The 18,646-nt window shown below is 36.1% G+C and overlaps 1 protein-coding gene across 2 annotated transcripts in view; it reads right to left on the bottom strand.

Moving 5' to 3' along the window:
• The window catches only part of IFT56 (intraflagellar transport 56), a 71,381-nt gene that overhangs the window by 13,453 nt on the left and 39,282 nt on the right, over positions 1–18,646 (bottom strand). For both annotated transcript variants that reach the window (XM_069087326.1, XM_069087325.1), the window contains exons 10-13: positions 17,199–17,254; positions 15,592–15,645; positions 14,524–14,587; positions 1,546–1,634 (exon numbers count right to left, since the gene is read on the bottom strand). In XM_069087326.1, the coding sequence (XP_068943427.1) occupies positions 1,546–1,634; positions 14,524–14,587; positions 15,592–15,645; positions 17,199–17,254 (263 nt within the window). The remainder of the gene's footprint in view (positions 1–1,545; positions 1,635–14,523; positions 14,588–15,591; positions 15,646–17,198; positions 17,255–18,646) is intronic.

The raw sequence follows: 18,646 nt of genomic DNA, 5'->3' as shown, positions 1-18,646 counted from the left end.
TCTGTAAAGATAAGAAATGACAAAAAGGATCATATGGAGGTCAAAAGTGATGTGTAGAAGCTGAAAAGATTTTCCAGTGGTATAAGCTTCAAAATATAGTCAGTTTTTTGTTGCCTAATAAACTTCTGTGTTTTATTTTCTACTGCAGAAGCTAGGTGGTAATTCATAGAAACTCTGGGAAAGCAGGGACTATGGAGCAGGAGATGCTAATCTAGTTCCCTAGTGCTTAAAAAAAAAAGTCCTAAGGCTCATATCAACCTGTAAACCCCTGCCTCCTAATGCACAATAAGGCAAAGGAGTGTAATTGCCTTTCTTATCATGCCTCAATATCCATTCAACCCCTCCCCCATTCTTAAGTCTCCTTTTGGTGTTATTAAAGGTGTCATTAAAGCCATCATCTGTAAGAGATGAAGAACAAAAAACGGATAGAAGTGGTGACTTTCTCTTGAGAATTTCTTATAATAATTAAAATTAATTTATCATATGATTAAAATTCTTAGAGAGAACTTCAAATATATAGATAAGTAAATGACTAACTTTGTCAGAAGAGAACTGGACAGGACCAAAGAATTTAGAGCTGGAAAAGATAACCCTTATCCAACTAGTTCAACCTCTTTCTTTATATATGAATCCCTTTAAAAAAATCTCCAACTTTTTTCAGCCTCTGCCAGAACACCAGAATTGTGTAGAACTCATTACTCCCTGAAGCAGCCCATTCTAGTTTTGGAATTATAGAAAAAGACCCTCTAAATTACTTTTAATTAGATGTTAACTTAGGTTTAGATAGGTCAAATTTATTAAAGAGTTTTACTTTTTGTTCTGTATGTAGACACTAAAGTACACTGAAGTGTTTATAATATATTCTTATCTACTTTATGGTTGAATTTTTAATGTTTAAGTCATTCAAGAGGCTGACAGTAAGCCAATAATTAAGGTGAATTTTAATTTTCTTCTATTTTCTCATATTTATATATAATGTGTGCATTACTCCATATAATATGTCTAAATCCACAGTGCTTATAGTTTCTGTAATAAAACACTGACAGCACTTTGGTTCATGTTCCTAAAGCAGCTTATATTCACTTTACTGACCTATCCTTGTACTATGGGTGTAGTTTTATTTTTGTGGTACACTGTTGGTTACTTCTAGGATTCTTATAATACTGAGTCCTTCACAAGGAATGAAACCCTAATATCATCTGGTTTTATAGGGAAAATATGACTCATTTTAAAAGATGTTTTTAAGGACTCATCTTAATTTGTAGAAATTATAGATTCTATAGATTATAGACTCATAGAACCAAAAACTAAAAGTGAGGACTGCTTACATTCTTCATGTCCTTGAGGACTTAGCTGAAATCAGTATAAAGCCTAGCTCTATTCAATGTAATGAGTTTATATAAAACCAGTTTTTCCTTGACCTCAAATTCCCTTTCTACTATGTAAATGAAAAGAATAACCGACTATAAGGATGTCTTATCCTCCCCCAAGCATTAGCTATAAGCAGTTTCTTATACATGTCTATTCTGAAAGTGCTATACTAACCTTGACAGAATTGAGGTAAATCAAGACATCATCAAATTGTCGAAGAAGGAAGAAGCAGGAAGCCATGCATTGTCTCCCTGGTATTGTATCTGTAGTAGAGGACAACAGCAGGAAAATTAGCAGGCAAACATTTTACTTGACCCAAAGCTTAAGTGATTTAATCAAGACATTTTCCCATAACCTTTAATCAACCTACTATGTTCAAACTTGGAATTGTCTCATCTGACCCTCTTTTCCTCTGGTATCTGATATCCACAAGACTTTGGCAGATGCTTGCTATGCCTTGAGGTAAGCCTGTGCTACTGTATCTAGTCTCTCTGACAACAGTTTGTATTAGAAAAGAGGAATAGAAGCAACAGATAGTCATCTTTGACCAGTAACACACAGAAAGAACAGAAACCAGAAAAGAATCCTCTGATCTCATTTTGGATAGGTTTTCTCTCTCCTACAGGGCTTGCTGCTGTGTAGTCATTTTCAGTCATGGTCAATTCTTTGTGACCCCATTTGGGGTTTTATTGGCAGAGATCCTAGGGTGGTTTGCCATTTCCTTCTCTAGCTCAGTTTACAGATGAGGAAACTGAGGCAAACAGGGCTTTGCTCAGAGTCACACAGCAAGTATCTAAGGCCAGATCTGAACTCATGAAGAAGAGTCTTCTTGACCCCGGGCCTGATGCTCTACCCACTGCACCACTTAGCTCCCACAGGGCTACTACAATTCAGTCTAATCCAACAAGAATTTTTTAGGCACCTAGGAGGTGCAAGGCACTTTGCTAAGCACTGGGGTTACACAGAAAATGAAAAACCGTTCCTGTCCTCAAAGAGCTTACATTCTAACATAAAATAATAAGAGCAGGTTAAAATAATCAGAGGTTGGTGACCTCTGGTGCATCAATTTATCTTCTTGGAACCTAGTAATCAATTAAGTGGTAAATATTGTGCTCAGCACAGTTAAGCATCAATGGGAATATAGAAGTATAAAACAGTCCCTATTTCCAAGGTGAAGACAATCTATTTGGGGAGAAAGATTAACACAACTGAAATAAAATCAAACAAGTCAGGATGGTATATAGTTAAATGCTAGTTTATGAAGGAAGTATAGGGTTAGTAGAAGAATAGGAAGTAGTAGAGATGTCAGGGAAGACTGCGAGGAGATAGGACTTTAGAAGATGAACAAGAAGAGATGAGATTGTTTAGGGTGAAAACTCAAAACCTTGAATGAAGAACAACAATATAAGTAGTGAAGAGAGAAAAAAATATTCTAGGTGAAAGAAATTCTGTGAATGAAAAGTACAGCAGCAGGAATTAATTCAAGAAATATATATTAAGTCAAGGAAATGAACACACATAGTGAAATGTCAGCAGCGCACGCACGCACGCACACACACACACACACACACACACACACACACACACACACACACACACACACACACACACACCCCAACATGAAAAACAACAAAATTGGTCTAGCTGGAACAGAGGGTGGGAAGTACTAGGAAATAAAGTCAAATAGGTAGAATATGGTCAGTTTATGGAAGGCCTGGAATGCCAAGAAAAATTTAGATTTATTTCAGGAGGAAACAGAAAGACTTTAAAGGCTTTTGACTAAGAAAATAACATGAAAACAGCAATACCTAAAGAAATTTAGTCTAGAAACTATATAATTTAGGAAAGATTATACAGTGGTCCATTTCAGATACTAACTTTTCCTGCTTCTTCTCATCAGAAATGCATTCTCTTTTTGAAATCTCATAGTACTTTGTTTTGTATCTCTCTTAAACACAAAGAATACTCTTTTTGTATTATATTGTGTATTTTTCTTATTTCCTCTATGTTGTTCATAGTCATATCCAACTCTGTGACCCCATGGATCATATAGTAAGCCAGGCCTTCCATCCTCCACTATCTCTTGAAGTTTGTCCAGGTTTATGTTCATTGTTTCCATGATACTATCCATCTCCATCCTCTGCTATCTCCTTTTCCTTTTGCCTTCAATCTATCCCAACAACAGGGTCTTTTCCAATGAATCCTATCTTCTAATGAGAATGTGGACAAAATATTTCACCTTCAGCTTCAGTATTTAACCTTCCAGTGAACAGCCTAAATTAATTTCTTTAAGTATTGACTTATTTGATCTCCTTGCTATCGAAGGGACTTTCAAAAGTCTTCTCCAGCACCACAAGTATCAATTATGTGGTGTTCAGCAACTCTCACAACCATACCTGGCTTTGACTATACAGACTTTTGTTGGCAAAGTGATACCTCTACTTTTAGTATGTAGTCCAGATTTATCGTAACTTTCCCTCTAAGAAGCAAACATCTTTTAGTTTCATGGCTACAGTCACCACCTGCAGTGATTTTTCAACGCAAGAATATGAAATTTGACACTGTTTCCATTTCTTCCCCCTCTACTGGCCAGGAAGTAATGGGACCATTTGCTAAGATCTTAAGCTTTCTTTTTTATGTTAAGCTTCACGCTGGCTTTTACATTCTCCTTTTTCATCTTCATCAAGAAGCTTCTTAATTCTTCATTATCATCAAAGTGGTAGCATTTCCATATCTGAGATGGTTGATATTTGTCTCAGCAACCTTAAATCTGGCTTTTAATCCAACCATCCTGGCATTTTGTATAGTGTACTCTGCACCTAAGTTAATAAATAAAGTGATAATATACAGCTTTGTTGTACTCCATTTCTAATTTTAAACTAATCAGCTGTTCCATATTTGGTTCTAACTATTGCTTCTTGATCTACATACAGGTACCTCAAGAGATAAGTAAGATTATCTTGTACTTCCATCTTTTTGAAGAATTGCCACATTTTGTTATAATCCACATAGTCAAAGGCTTTAGTGTAGTCAACAAACCAGATGTTTTTCTGGAATTCCCTTGTTATCCCAATAATCTAGCAAATGTTGGCAATTTGGTCTCTAGTTCCTCTGCCTCTTTGAAAACCAGCCCACTTTTCTGGTAATTTTCAGTTCATATATTGTTGAAGCCTAGCTTGCAGAATTTTGGTGTTATTTTTAGAAGATACTGTAGGATTTCATAAAACTGATCAACTTTGACTGCTTCAGCATCAGTAGGATATAGAGTTGTGTTAATGTGATGTTGAACTGTTTGCTTTGGATTTCAACAGAAAACATCTGGTCAGTTTTGAGATTATATCCCAGTACTACTTTTCTCACCCTTTTGTACTCCATTTCTTTTAAGGGATTCTTGCCCACAGTCGTATATGTAGTGATCATCTGAATTAAACGCACCCATTCCCATCCATTTAAATTCACTGATACCTAAGATGCTGATGTTTAATCTTTCCATGTATTATTTGATCACATCCAGCTTACCTTGATTTAAAGACCTTACATTCTAGGTTCCTAGGCAACACTGATCTTTATACAGCATCAGACTTTCCTTCTGTCACCAGATGCATCCACAGCTGAGCTTCCTTTCAGCTTTGGGCCAGTTGCTTCATTAGTACTGGAATTCCCTGTAGTCATTCCCCATTCTTCCCCAGTAGTGCATTGGACACCTACCAACCTGAGGGGCTCATTTTCCAATGTCATTTCTTTTATCATTTTAGTACTATTGTCCATGGGGTTTTATTAGCAAAGATACTGGAGTGTTTTGTCATTTCTTCTCCAGTGGATCACCTTTTCTCAGAACTCTCCACTATGACCTGTCTTAGATAACCCTGCATGGCACAGCTCATAGTTTCATTGAGCTACGCAAGCCCCTCCACTACAAGGCAATGGGCAAGGACCCTATTTTATTCATGTTTGTAACCTCCTTAGGGCTAACCCTTTAGAAATATCAATTTTAAAAGGAGATTGAATCAGAAAGACCAGACAGTAGGGTGTGACATCTGTTCAATTGTTGGGACAAAATAATTAGGGCACAAGGAAGAGCTACAAAGTAAGCAGCTGGTTGGAATAAGCAATGAGAGGAAAAGAGAAAGGGAGGGAAACAAGCATTTATTAGGCACCTAGTATATAATTTAATCTCACTGGAGAAAAGAGAAAGGAAATCAAATGATGCCAAGCACGATAATTAGAATTAGGAGAATTCCTGATATAATAACAATAACATTATACAGACAAACAACCTTGAAAGTTTAAGAACTCTGATCAATACTAAGATCAACCATGATTACAGAGGACTTATGATGACACATGCTGCCCACCAACAACAGTGAGGTGAATGGCTCAATGTGAACACCAAATGGTAAATGCCAAATCAGATATATATTTTTGGACAAGATCAATATGAGAGTCTGTTTTGCTTGACTATGCTTACTTATTACAAGAGTTTTCTTTTTTTTTCTTTATTTTGTAATGAGGAGGAAAGAAGGAAAGAAAATAAATACTTGTTAATTGAAAAAAAAATTAAGATAAAAGAAGAGGCAAAAGCTGATGGATGTTAAGAATTTTTTCAGAAGACATTCTCACAGATAACAGTATATTTATTATTTACATTAAGGTAGGAATCTGCTAACTGATGATCAAGCCTGCCTGAACAACAGATAACAAGTAGAAAGTTCTAGAAAAGGCAAGAAAATGCCTAAATTTATGCTATTTGTGGGGTGCCCAGGTAGCACAGCGACTAAGAGCACCGGCCCCAGAGTCGGGATGACCTGGGATCGAATCCGGGCTCTGATACTTAGCACTACACCCAGAAATAACTGGCCGTGTAACCTTGAGCAAGTTACTTAACCCCAGTTGCTTTCAAATAAGTAAATAAAATAAATTTATGCTATTTGCGAAAGATCCTAAGGCAGCATGTGGTGTTTTTATCACTACTATTTAATGACAGTGCAGGTCCCTTCAGAAAGAATCTTCTCTTTAGAAAAGGCGAGAAGAGCAAAAGTAGAAGTACTTAGTAATTTGAAGGAAACAAAATACATAAAGAGGATCAAAGATAATATTGTCCATGAATCATATCAAATAATGAGGAAAATGAGCTGGAGGTCTAAAAAAAAAAGGTAAATATGACTAATATGTAGCCATGAGATTTGGTGGGATGCAATACATGACTATAATGTCATAAAATAAGATTATACTTTATTCAAAAGAAAACAAAAGAGGGCAGTTGAATAGAACCACTTAAGAACAACCTAATTAACCTTTAAAGTCCATAAACTGGAGAGGCAGGCCTGGATGCCAAGGCGCGCAGAGGCAGGCCCAGACAAGGCCTGAATAACATGGTGACAAGTCGACCTACCAACCACAAGGGCCATTGCCAGGACTATCAACCAAGGGCTGGGACTGGATGGAGCAGGGTAAGAATCAAATGCAGGGCCCCTGGCAGGGGCAGCAACTACTCCTGGGACTACCAATCCACAGCCCAGAAATTTTAAAAGCCCCTATCTTGACCTCCAGGAATCAGGATGGCAGAGTGAACCCTGGCTGCTCCAATCCCCCCCCCTGACCCTGAAAACATAGTAATTATTGCCCCAGGGCAAAACCTTAAACAGTAAAGGCTTGAGAACCCTAGAGGAAGGGGGTGACTAGGGCCCTGCCTCAAAATGGGTAGAAAGCAGACTGAAAAGACATTTGCTTTATCGCAGATAAAGCAAAAGCAAAAATTGATCTAATTAAAAGAGATAAGGAAGGAAACTATATCCTGCTAAAAGGCACCATTGAGAATGAAGCAATATCATTACTTAACATATATGCACCAAGTGGTATAGCATCCAAATTGCTAGAGGAGAAGATAAGGGAATTAGAGGAAGAAATAGATAGCAAAACTATACTAGTGGGGGACCTTAATCTCCCCCTCTCTGAACTTGATAAAACCAACCTCAAAATAAACAAGAAAGACGTTAAGGAGGTGAATAAAATTTTAGAGAAACTAGATATGATAGATCTCTGGTGAAAACTGAATGGGGATAAAAAGGAATATGCCTTCTTCTCAGTGGTATGTGGCACATACACAAAAATCGACCATGTTCTAGGACATAAAAACCTCACAACTCAGTGCAGAAAGGCAGAAATAGTAAATGCATCATTCTCAGATAAAAATGTAATAAAAATCATATGTAATAAAGGGCCATATTAGGACAGACTAAAAACTAATTGGAAATTAAACAATTTAATCCTAAAGAATGAATGGGTTAAACAAGAAATCACAGAAACAATCAGTAACTTCATTCAAGAGAAAGACAATAATGAGACTATATACCAAAATTTGTGGGATGCAGCAAAGGTGGTTCTTAGGAGAAGTTTTATATCCCTGAGTGCATACGTGAATAAATTAGAGAAAAGGGAGGTCAATGAATTGGGCATGCAATTGAAAAAGCTAGAAAAAGAACAAATTGAAAATCCTCAATTAAATACTAAATTAGAAATAATGAAAACCAAAGGAGAGATTAATAAAATTGAAATTAACAAAACTATTGAATTAACAAATAAAACTAAGAGCTTGTTTATGAAAACACCAATAAAATTGATAGACCCTTAGCCACTATGATAAAAAAAGAAAGAAGAAAACCAAATTATGACTATCAAAAATGAAAAGGGTAAATCTACCTCCAATGAAGAGGAAATTTAAACAATAATTAGGAATTATTTTGCCAAATTATATGCACATAAATTTGACAATCAATGAAATAGATGAATATTTACAAAAATATAAGTTGCCCAGATTAATTGAAGAGGAAGCAAATTACTTAAATAACCCCATCTCAGAAAAAGAAACTGAATAAGCCATAAGTGAACTCCCTAGGAAAAAATCTCCAGAGCCAGACGGATTTACTAGAGAATTCTATTAAACATTTAAAGAACAAGTGATTCCAATACTCTACAAACTATTTGGGAAAATTACTGAAGGAGTTCTACTAAATTCTTTTTATGACACAAACATGGTACTGATACCTAAATCAGGAAGAGATAAAACAGAAAAAGGAAATTATAGACCAATTTCCCTCATGAATATAGATGCAAAAATTTTAAATAAAATATTAGCAAAAAGACTACAGCAACTTATCACAAGAATAATACACTTTGATCAGGTAGGATTTATCCCAGGAATGCAAGGATGGTTTAATATTAGGAAAACCATCAGTATAATTGATCATATCAACAATAATAATATATTATTATATATAATATAATAATATAAAACTATAGCAGAAACCACATGATTATCTCATTAGACTGCAGAAAAGGTTTTTGACAAAGTACAACATCCATTCCTATTAAAAACACTTGAAAGTATAGGAATTAATGGAGCTTTCCTTAAAATAATAAGTAGCATCTATTTAAAGCCATCAGCAAGTATTATATGTAATGGGGAGAAGCTAGAAGCATTTCCAATAAGATCAGGGGTGAAACAAGGGTGTCCACTATCACCTCTCTTATTCAATCTGGTACTAGAAATATTAGCAGTAGCAATTAGAGAAGAAAAAGAAATCAAAGGAATCAAATTAGGCAAAGAAGAGACCAAGTTATCACTCTTTGCAGATGATATGCTGATATACTTAGAGAATCTTAAAGAATCAAGTAAAAAACTACTTGATAAAATAAATAAATTTGGCAAAGTTGCAAAGTTGCAAGATATAAAATAAACCCACATAAATGCTTGGCATTTCTATATATTTTGAATGAAATCCAACAGTAAGAGATGGAAAGAGAAATCCCATTTAAAGTTACTGTAGACATTATAAAATATTTGGAAATCTACCTACCAAAACAAAGCCAGGACCTATGTGAACACAACTACAAAACACTTTTCACACAAATAAAGTCAGATCTAACTGAATTGGAACTAACTAATTGGAAAAACATCAATTGCTCATGGCTGGGTAGAGCTAATATAATAAAAATGACAATCTTACCTAAATTAAATTACATATTTAGTGTCATACTAATCAATTTACCAAAAAATTACTTTATAGACCTAGAAAAAATAGTAACAAAATTCATTTGGAAGAACAAAAGGTCCAGAATATCAAGGGTATTAATGAAAAGAAATGGTAGGGAAGGTGGCCTAGCTATACCAGATTTTAATCTGTATTATAAAGCAGCAGTTATCAAAACTACTTGGTACTGGCTGAGGAATAGAGCAATGGATCAATGGAATAGATTGGGTATATGAGACTCAGCAGTCATTGACTATAATAATCTAAACTCAAAGACCCCAGTTTTGGGGATAAGAACTCACTATGTGACAAAAACTGCTGGGAAAACTGGAATATAGTATGGCAGAAACTGGGCATAGATCATTATCTAACACCATATGCAAAATTAAGTCTAAATGGGTATGTGATCTAGGTATAAAGGATGATACAGTAAGCAATCTGGGAAAGCAAGGAATAGTTTACCTGTCAGATTTATGGAGAAGGGAAGATTTCATGACCAAACAAGAATTAGAGAGTATTATAAAATGCAAAATGGATAACTTTGATTACATGAAACTGAAAAGCTTCTGTACAAACAAAGCCAATGTAACCAATTTTAAGAAGGAAGTGGAAAACTGGGAAAGAATTTTTAACACCAATGTCTGTGATACAGGCCTCATTTCTAAAATATACAGAAAATTGAGTCAAATCTATAAGAATACAAGTCATTCCCCAATTGATAAATGGTCAAAGGATATGAACAGACAGTTCTCAGAGGAAGAAATTAAAGATATCTACAAGCATATGAAAAAATGCTCTAAATCACTATTGATTAGAGAAATATAAATCAAGACAACTCTGAGGTACCACATCTCACCAGCCAGATTGGCTAAGATGACAAAACAGGAAAATGATAAACGCTGGAGAGGATGTGGAAAAATTGGAACACTAATACATTGCTGGTGGAGTTGTGAACTGATCCAACCATTCTTGAGAGCAATCTGGAACTATGCCCAAAGGGCTATAAGTAATTTCATATCCTTTGACCCAGCAATACCACTTCTAGGGTTGTATCCCAAAGAGATCACAGAAGCGGGAGGATGACTCATGTGTACAAAAATATTTATAGCAGTTCTTTTTGTGGTGGCAAATAACTGGAAATTAAGGGGATGCTCATCAATTGGGGAATGACTAAACAAGTTAAGGTATATGAATGTAATGGAATACTAATGCCCCATAAGAAACAAAGAGCTGATGTACTTCATATCTACCTGGAGAGGCTTATATGAACTGGTGCTGAGTGAGAAGAGCAGAACCAGGAAAAATTTGTACACCATTACAGATACAACATATGTGTGATGACCAACTTTGATAGACCGGACTCTTCTCAGAAATGCAGGGCTATAAGTAAATTACAAAAGACTCATGATGGAGAGGGCTGTCTACTTTCAGAGAAAGAATCGGAAAGAACAGAGTTTGAATGCAGATTGAAGCAAATTACCCTGCTCTCTTTCTTGTGGTATCCTCAATGAAAAATAGATAAGTTATGAGTAGGGATAGATTCAAGGGGAAAGATAAGTAGTTCTGTTTTTAGGCATGTTAGGTTTGAGATATTGATAAGCCATCCAAGTGGAGACAAACATTAAATAGTTGGATATTTGGGACAGAAAATCAGGAGATGAGAACCCTGGAAAGATGATAGTTGAATCCATGGTGTGATGAGATCACTAAGAAAGAGTGTAGAGAGGGAGAAGCAGAAGGACTAAGGGCATACCTAATGGGGTACAGCCATTCAGAAAGGCAATACATGATAATGATATGGCAAAGGTCTGATGGGTAGGAAGAGAACTAGTTTGTAAAAATCCAGAAAAGAGAATATCCAGGAAGACTGGATAGTCAACAGTATGAAATACTGCAGAAAAGTTAAAAAAATTCAGTACTGAGAAAAGGCCATCGGTAATAAAGAGATCACTGGTGACCTTGGAAAGAAGTTTCAGCCAAGTGGTGGGATTAGAAGCCAGACTGCAAAAGCCTGAGAAATGAGTAGGATGTGAGAAAGTGGAGGTAATGAGCAGAGATTTTTTTCCCCTAGGAGTTTACTTGTTAAAGGAAGAAAAGATCTGGGATGATGGCTTGAAGAGTTGGTAGGGTCAAGAAAAGGATTTTTAATGATGGAGATGTGGGTATATTTAAAGTGGTTGAAATTGGGGAGAAGAGGGGTGGCTAGGTGGCGCAGTGAGTAGAGAGCCAGCCCTGGAGCCAGGAGGACCTGAGCTCAGATCCGGCCTCAGACACTTAACACACAAAAACTAGCCATGTGACCTTGAGCAAGTTACTTAACCCCAACTGCCATCCAAAAAGCAAAAAAAAAAAAATTGGGGAGAAGGGAAGATGCAAGGCATAGGCTCTTGGAGAGATGCTCTGATTGCTACCATGTTTCCCCGATAATAAAACACTGTCTTATTATTTTTTTTGGACAGAAAAACACCAGAAGGCTTATTTTCAGGGGAGGGCTCATTTTAATGAACATTGACAGCAATTTTAATAAACAGGTAAATGTGAACAAAAAAATGTACCTTTATTCAATAAGCAAATCACCGGGGAAGAACAGGATGACGCGCTCACTGCTGCAGCTCTGACTGGATGCAGCTCGGAGCGCAGCGTGCGTTTCACCCGGGGGGGGGGGAATGGTGCATACAGAGGGTACCGTAATGTAGTGTGTAGCACAGGGGATCACCTTCACTACAGTAGCAATCTCAATAGGGCTTATTTTCAGGGGAGGGCTTATTTTAGAGGAATCTTACACAGTAAGAGGAGGGCTTATTTTCGGGATAGGTCTTATTATCAGGGAAACATGGTATGTAGTTCAAAGAGTAGAGAATCTGGAGTCAAACTGCTACTTATTATCAGTCTGATCTTGGGCAACTCACTTCACCTTGGAGTGGATGAACCAGGCGACATCAAAAGTTCCTTCCTGTCCTAAATAGATATTACATGAAACAATAAATGATATGAGGAGAAAAATACTCGGCAGCTAAAAAACATAACCTAAATTTTGGATGGAAAGGTTTCGGAGTTTAAAGAAAGGATAGGATGCCATGTTCTAGGATTTTAAAGGGAAATCAGGTCAAGGATAACAGGCTTATCTCAAGAACAAAATTCTAATAATACAAATGGTTTAAATGAGAAAGAAAAGAGGGAGCTATGTAGAAAGATCAATACAAGTGCACGCGAATCTGTACAACTACATTTAGTTGACCAACCAGTCAATTAAGAATAGAGGATAGAAGCAAAAGATAGAGAGATACATGAAAATATCAGGAACATGTAAGGCAATAATGACCAGAGGATTGGGATGAATGCTGTGGGCAATAAGGCTTTTTTCTTTTTAATATATCCTGGGGACAAAAGGCAAATAGAAAGGAATTAAACTATTGCTTAGGATGGAAGGTAGATTTATGATGATAACTAAAGATCAAGACAATATGGAATGGGGGCAGCTAGATGGCACAGTGAAGAGAGCACCGGCCCTGGAGTCAGGAGGACCTGAGTTCAAATCCGGCCTCAGACACTTGACACAATTACTAGCTGTGTGACTTTGGGCAAGTCACTTAACCCCAATTGACCCCCAAAAAGCAAGAAAAAAAGACAATATGGAACTATTGCATTGCTTCTGTTTCTTCTACTAAGAAGAATGGTTTTCAGATTAAAAGACAGAATAAAAATAGTGACAGGAAAATGAAAACCAAATTAAGTGAGAAGATTCTAAGAGAATACATAACTGCTTTTAATGAGTTCAAGCACTGGACTGAGGAGCTTGAAATTCCCTCCTCTCCCAGAATTTACTGCCACATGTGAAGGAAAATACCAAACCATCTTAGAAAACAATTCTTTAGCTCTCAGGTCCACTCACGTTCCATGGGGGATGGGTTTTAGATAGCAGCAGCAGAATCATATACATGGAGGTACAACTCAATTTGCCCCGTAGCTATAATGACTGATTGAAAAAACAATAATGCTCTACTCTTCTGTAACTGGTGAACATAATAGGGGCCATCTAAGGTCTCTGCCTTGGCACCTACATTAAGATGGTAGAGTTCTAACTCCTAACCCTCCCTTCACCCCAGAGCTTACTGTCATATGTAGAAGAACCACTTACTCTACCATGCTTCAGTGAACCATCTGAGAAAAGCAACAATTCCTCCAGTCTCCAATCAAAATCCCAGATACTAGGTTTCTTCCCACCACAACAGCCTTGTCCAGGCTAGTCTAGGAACCAAATTCAAACACCACATACAGGGTATATTATAGGTGAGCATCAGCCTCCATCAACTTGGGATGAGGCAAAGGAAAGCATGGGTTCAGTCAGGCCCTGGAGAGAGAAGGAGGAGGGGAAAAGGAGGGAGAACCTATTCATCACACATTTATGAGCCTAGAAGTTTGACCTAATCTCCTTGCTAGTTTAATTCCTTATTTCCTGATGTTTGAGAGAGAATAAACTAATACTGGCTTCTGGCATCACAGGGCTGTGAAGGGTAGGAGCTCCAGTTAACTAGCACTTTTCTTATGGCTAGTAAATTCCCAACGTCTTTTTCTCTAATGATTTATAGTTTCTGTCTGACACACTGAAAGTCCCATTCATTGTCCTGTTACCATTCCTCACTCCCTCATCCTCAATCACTTCAGATGGCCTCTATATCCTTTCCTCCTCTGCCATCTCCCTTCCATTATGCCTTCTGGAATACCCTTTCTATGGTTATTAAACTTCCTTTCAAGCTAAACTTCTTCCTCTCACACTCTTCCCATCTTATTGTACTGACTGCAATCTGGCTCTCAGTGGAAGAAGGTGACTTTTACCACTATGGCTAAAGATAAAACTAACAGTCAAATAAGGTTTAGAGGCAGCCATAAAAGACAAAAGATACTTTTCAGAATATGAAATTTTAAAGTTTTTGTATGAACAAAATAACTGCAGCTAGAATAAGGAGATATACAGTAGAAGAGGAAAATGTCTTTACTAAACTTCTCAGGGTAAAGAATTCATTGTTCCCTTCCTTTGCTTAGACCTCTTGACTGATGAGGGGTGCTTATAAATGGCTTCTTCGATCTATGCTCTCAAAAAGAGTATAGATTTCAGACATACCACATTCACTAGCTGATCCACCCACCAACTGAAAAAACTGCTGGGCAATTTTCAGATGATCCCGCTGAAAGACAGAGAAATCCTTTCATTAGAAAAATAAGCAGAGTATCTATATTTTAATAAGATAATAATAACAATAATATCATCTTATTGCTGATTGTTCTTTTGAGTATTTAAAGTATCTTCACATACAGAATTTCATGTGGTCTCTCCCAAAATTATTGATCTTATTTAGAAATTGGCAAACTGAAACTGAAGAAAATTTACATATGGCTTTATAGACAAAAAGGGAAAAATTAATTAAACAAGGAAGTACTCAATGTCTGATACACACAAGGGAACTGAAAGCATTATTCATATCAATAAAACATATTTTAATTTGGTTTTTATTTTCAGTTCAACAACATTTTTTTTAAAAGAAAAAGACAAATATATTTCAATTCTGTGGTGCAATTATATTGTCACCTGACTTTGAAAAGGGATTGTTACTTTCAACCAAAGTAGGGTAAGTATGTGTTATTATTAACATCATTATTTCTATGAATAAACAAAGAACATGAAAAATGACAGTATATAAGAAGAGCTTTGAAAAGTATTAAGTGCTATGTAAATTAAAATATTATTATATATAAAGGCTGATACACAAAAGTATCAGAAAAGCAATGGATTTTTACACTGAGTTGACATTACCAACATCATCTAATGTACAGTATTGTTAGGGTGTTTAAACAGTTTTTAAAATCTTTATCTGTTACATGATTAAATACAAACTCAGTGGGGGGGAGAAGGTATAAAATATGCTATGACTGATCTTGCTTGACAAGAGCAATGATTATGGATGTAGCTTGTTCAAAACAAAATGATAATCTCAGTGTTAAGGGAAAGCAGCAATTGTTTGCTAAATAGACCTTAATATCTTTTTGGAATTTAAGCTGATAGTAAATGTACAGAAATGAATGGTATTACAGAATGACATACTCATTTTGAAAATTGCTATCAATTGCATTTTGATCCTTTCTATCTACTATAAAGCTATACAGTCGTGAATACCAGAGATTTTACACTCACCAAACCCATCTCTTGTCCAAGAGCTGCATTAACCACCCCTTTGAGGATGTATTCCTAGAAATACAGAATATTATTTTAGTAAAGATAGGTGGTGGTATTGAGTCATTTCAATCATGTTCAACTCTCTGTGACCCCATTTGGAGTTTTCTTGGCAGAAATACTGGAGTAGTTTGCCATTTCTTTCTCCAACTCATTGTATATATGAGGAAACTGAAAGCAATCAGGGATAAGTGACTTGCCCAGGTATACAGCCAGTAAATGTAGGACGCTAGATTTGAACTCAGGTCCTCCTGATTCCAGGGTCAGAGCTCTTTTCACTGTACCATGTAGCTGCCCCTAGGTTTAGGTAGACTCTTTCAAATTCAATTCTAATTCTGCATTCCTTCTAACCTAGTGTGTTATTTTACCTAGTTCTAGCAATAGGTACCCAAGAGATACTTCTTAGTTTTTTAATCTAGTTCCCAAGAGACATGAGTCTACATGTTAGAATACACTACTTGTACAAGTGACAATAAGTGACACTGTTTAGTGGAAAAAATTAAAAGAATAAGAGTATCTAGGTTACATTTAATAATTAATTTTGTTGTAACTATTGATCAGAATGTACCTAATAAGCTCTGTTCTAGCACCACTCAGGTTACACTTTTTATTACCCTCAATAAAAAGTCCCAAAAAGCTGAAATATGGGCTATTTTGATTCAAGATGACTCAAAATAATAATAAACTGTTGAAGCTTACCAAATTCAGGTATATCACCGGCCTTAGAATCTGTGGTCTAAAAGTCCACATTTTTTATTGTGAATTTCTTTATGTACCTATAATTTTGGGGTTCATTACTGCTTTGGCATAAAAATCTTTATACCCCAACCCTTTTGAAGAACCAGGAATGTGCAAAGTAGGTCGATAAAAGCCCAGGACACTCACCTCCTAACATCACTACATTTCAGGAAAATTATTTCCTATTAGTATACACACCTCTTCTGGGAATTCTCAAGCTACAATCTCTTCATGAGCCTTTCAGTTTACTTTTCTCAAGTTCTACTGAATTGTTTTCTCAAATTTTCTTTATTATAAAACATAAAAATTATAATATATTGACAAACCATCAGCAAACAAAAACATTTACAAACAGAAATAGAGAACTGTATATAAAACTGTGAACTTCTATTAAATAAAGGGCTTCTTGTTTTAAAGAATATGTAAAACATAACAATGCCAAAAATGCCCTGCTCCTCAACTTTCTATTCCTTCTGAACTTCCTGTGATTCCCTCTAAAGATCCTTCTGCTTTCTTCTGGATATTTTTAAATGCTAATTGACACTTTTCTTTTTTTCTTCTTCTCTCCCTTTTTTCATTCCTTATAGTTCAATAATATTCTATTATATTCAAATACCATAATTTATTTAGTCACTCACCAACTGAAGGGCACTCACTTTATTTGTTTTGTGCTCCAAAAGGGTACAGCTATAAATATTTTAGAACATTTGGTTCTTTCTCCCTATCTGACAATGACATCACTGGGTCACCAGGGTTAAGTTCCTCTGGGTTATAAGTAGTAGGAAAAAAATTGGTTATAAGTAGTAGGAAAAGAAAATGTTATCAATTACCTGAGGAGTTGTAGGTTCTAGATCTTTAATTAAGTTATAAGCCTCTTGCACATCATCTGAAACACCAAGAAAATTACTCAGAATGCATTCTAGATAGTTTCTGTGATTTTAAAACATTCCTGAAAGACAGGTTAAGAAAGTTTAAATATTATGATCCTGAATTAATGGCTCTGCTTCAGATCACACATAACAAACTGCAATAAAATCACTCAGAGACAGGATTCAAAAGCTTAAAGGGGCCTTAAAGACCACCTCACCCAGCCCTTTTATTTTACAGATGAGCTAACAAACACCACATAGGGACTACCTGGCATCTTGGTTTTGAAAAATCTCAAGAAGCTTTTCTTTTTAAATGGTTACAAAATACTAGAAATCAATTCAGTAAAAACATTTATTAAGTGCCTATTCTGGGAAAGGTATTGTGCTAGGCACTGGAGGTACAAAGGAGTTTACAATTTAATGCAGAGGGGAGGGATGTGTATCAATAACTATCAAGCAAGGGAAGGTGGGAGAATGACAAAGAAAGACCAAAATGCTATTAAAATGTAAGTCTGGAAAGAGTCTTTTCAGCTACTGGGTAGGATAGAGAGAAGTCTTCAAGGAAGTTCCACTTGACTGAATCCTTGGAACGGAAGGATTTCACAAGACTGATATGGTGGGGGAAGTTGGGGTAGGGAAGAATGGGTAATCATTAGAGGAAAAGGGACATGGTGGCATAATTGAAAGCACTGAGAGAAGAGGGTAGAGTAAGAATGGGATAGTCCATTATGGCTAGAAGGATATAAGAAAGTTTAAAATATAGGGTGTCCCAAAAGTCTTAGTACAGTTTTATGCTTGAATAGCTTAAAATTGCACTAAGACTTTTGAGACAGCTTATTTATTGTGAAGGTCATAGTTAGAATGTAGTAAGCACTGAATCGCAAAATCAGGAGTTGATATTATATTGATTATGCAAGGAGAGAGACTTCATGTTTTTTAGTAAAGGAGAATGACATCAAAAGAACCCAGTTATTATATAGACTACTGGCTGAATGTCTTTACAATAAGATTTCTCAATATCATTAAAGGATTTGGTTAATAACTTAATCATACAATGATGTTAGTCAAAAAAAAAAGGGGGGGATGGCTAGGTGGCGCAGTGAATAGAGCACTGGACCTGGAGTCAGGAGGGCCTGAGTTCAAATCTGGCCTCAGAAACTTAACACTTACTAATAATATATTTCTCCATTTAAAGATTTAACTTTCCAATTTTTTCCTTCTTACTGAGAAATTAGCAAGTACCAATATAAAAAACTGCTGAGTACATTAAGCCATGTTTTGGTTTTAAACAGTCATATAGTAAAAGCAATTTCTTTTACTTTGCTGTGGGACCTTGGGTAAGTCACTTAACCCCAACTGCCTTCCAAAAAGCAAAAAAAAAAATGATATTAGTCCCAGCAATGTTATAC

Source organism: Petaurus breviceps, unplaced genomic scaffold (assembly GCF_028583685.1).
Source record: "Petaurus breviceps papuanus isolate PSGF00001 unplaced genomic scaffold, PetGlider_PUasm1.0 181, whole genome shotgun sequence".
Lineage (NCBI taxonomy): Eukaryota > Metazoa > Chordata > Mammalia > Diprotodontia > Petauridae > Petaurus > Petaurus breviceps.
This window is presented reverse-complemented; position numbering and strand designations above follow the sequence as displayed.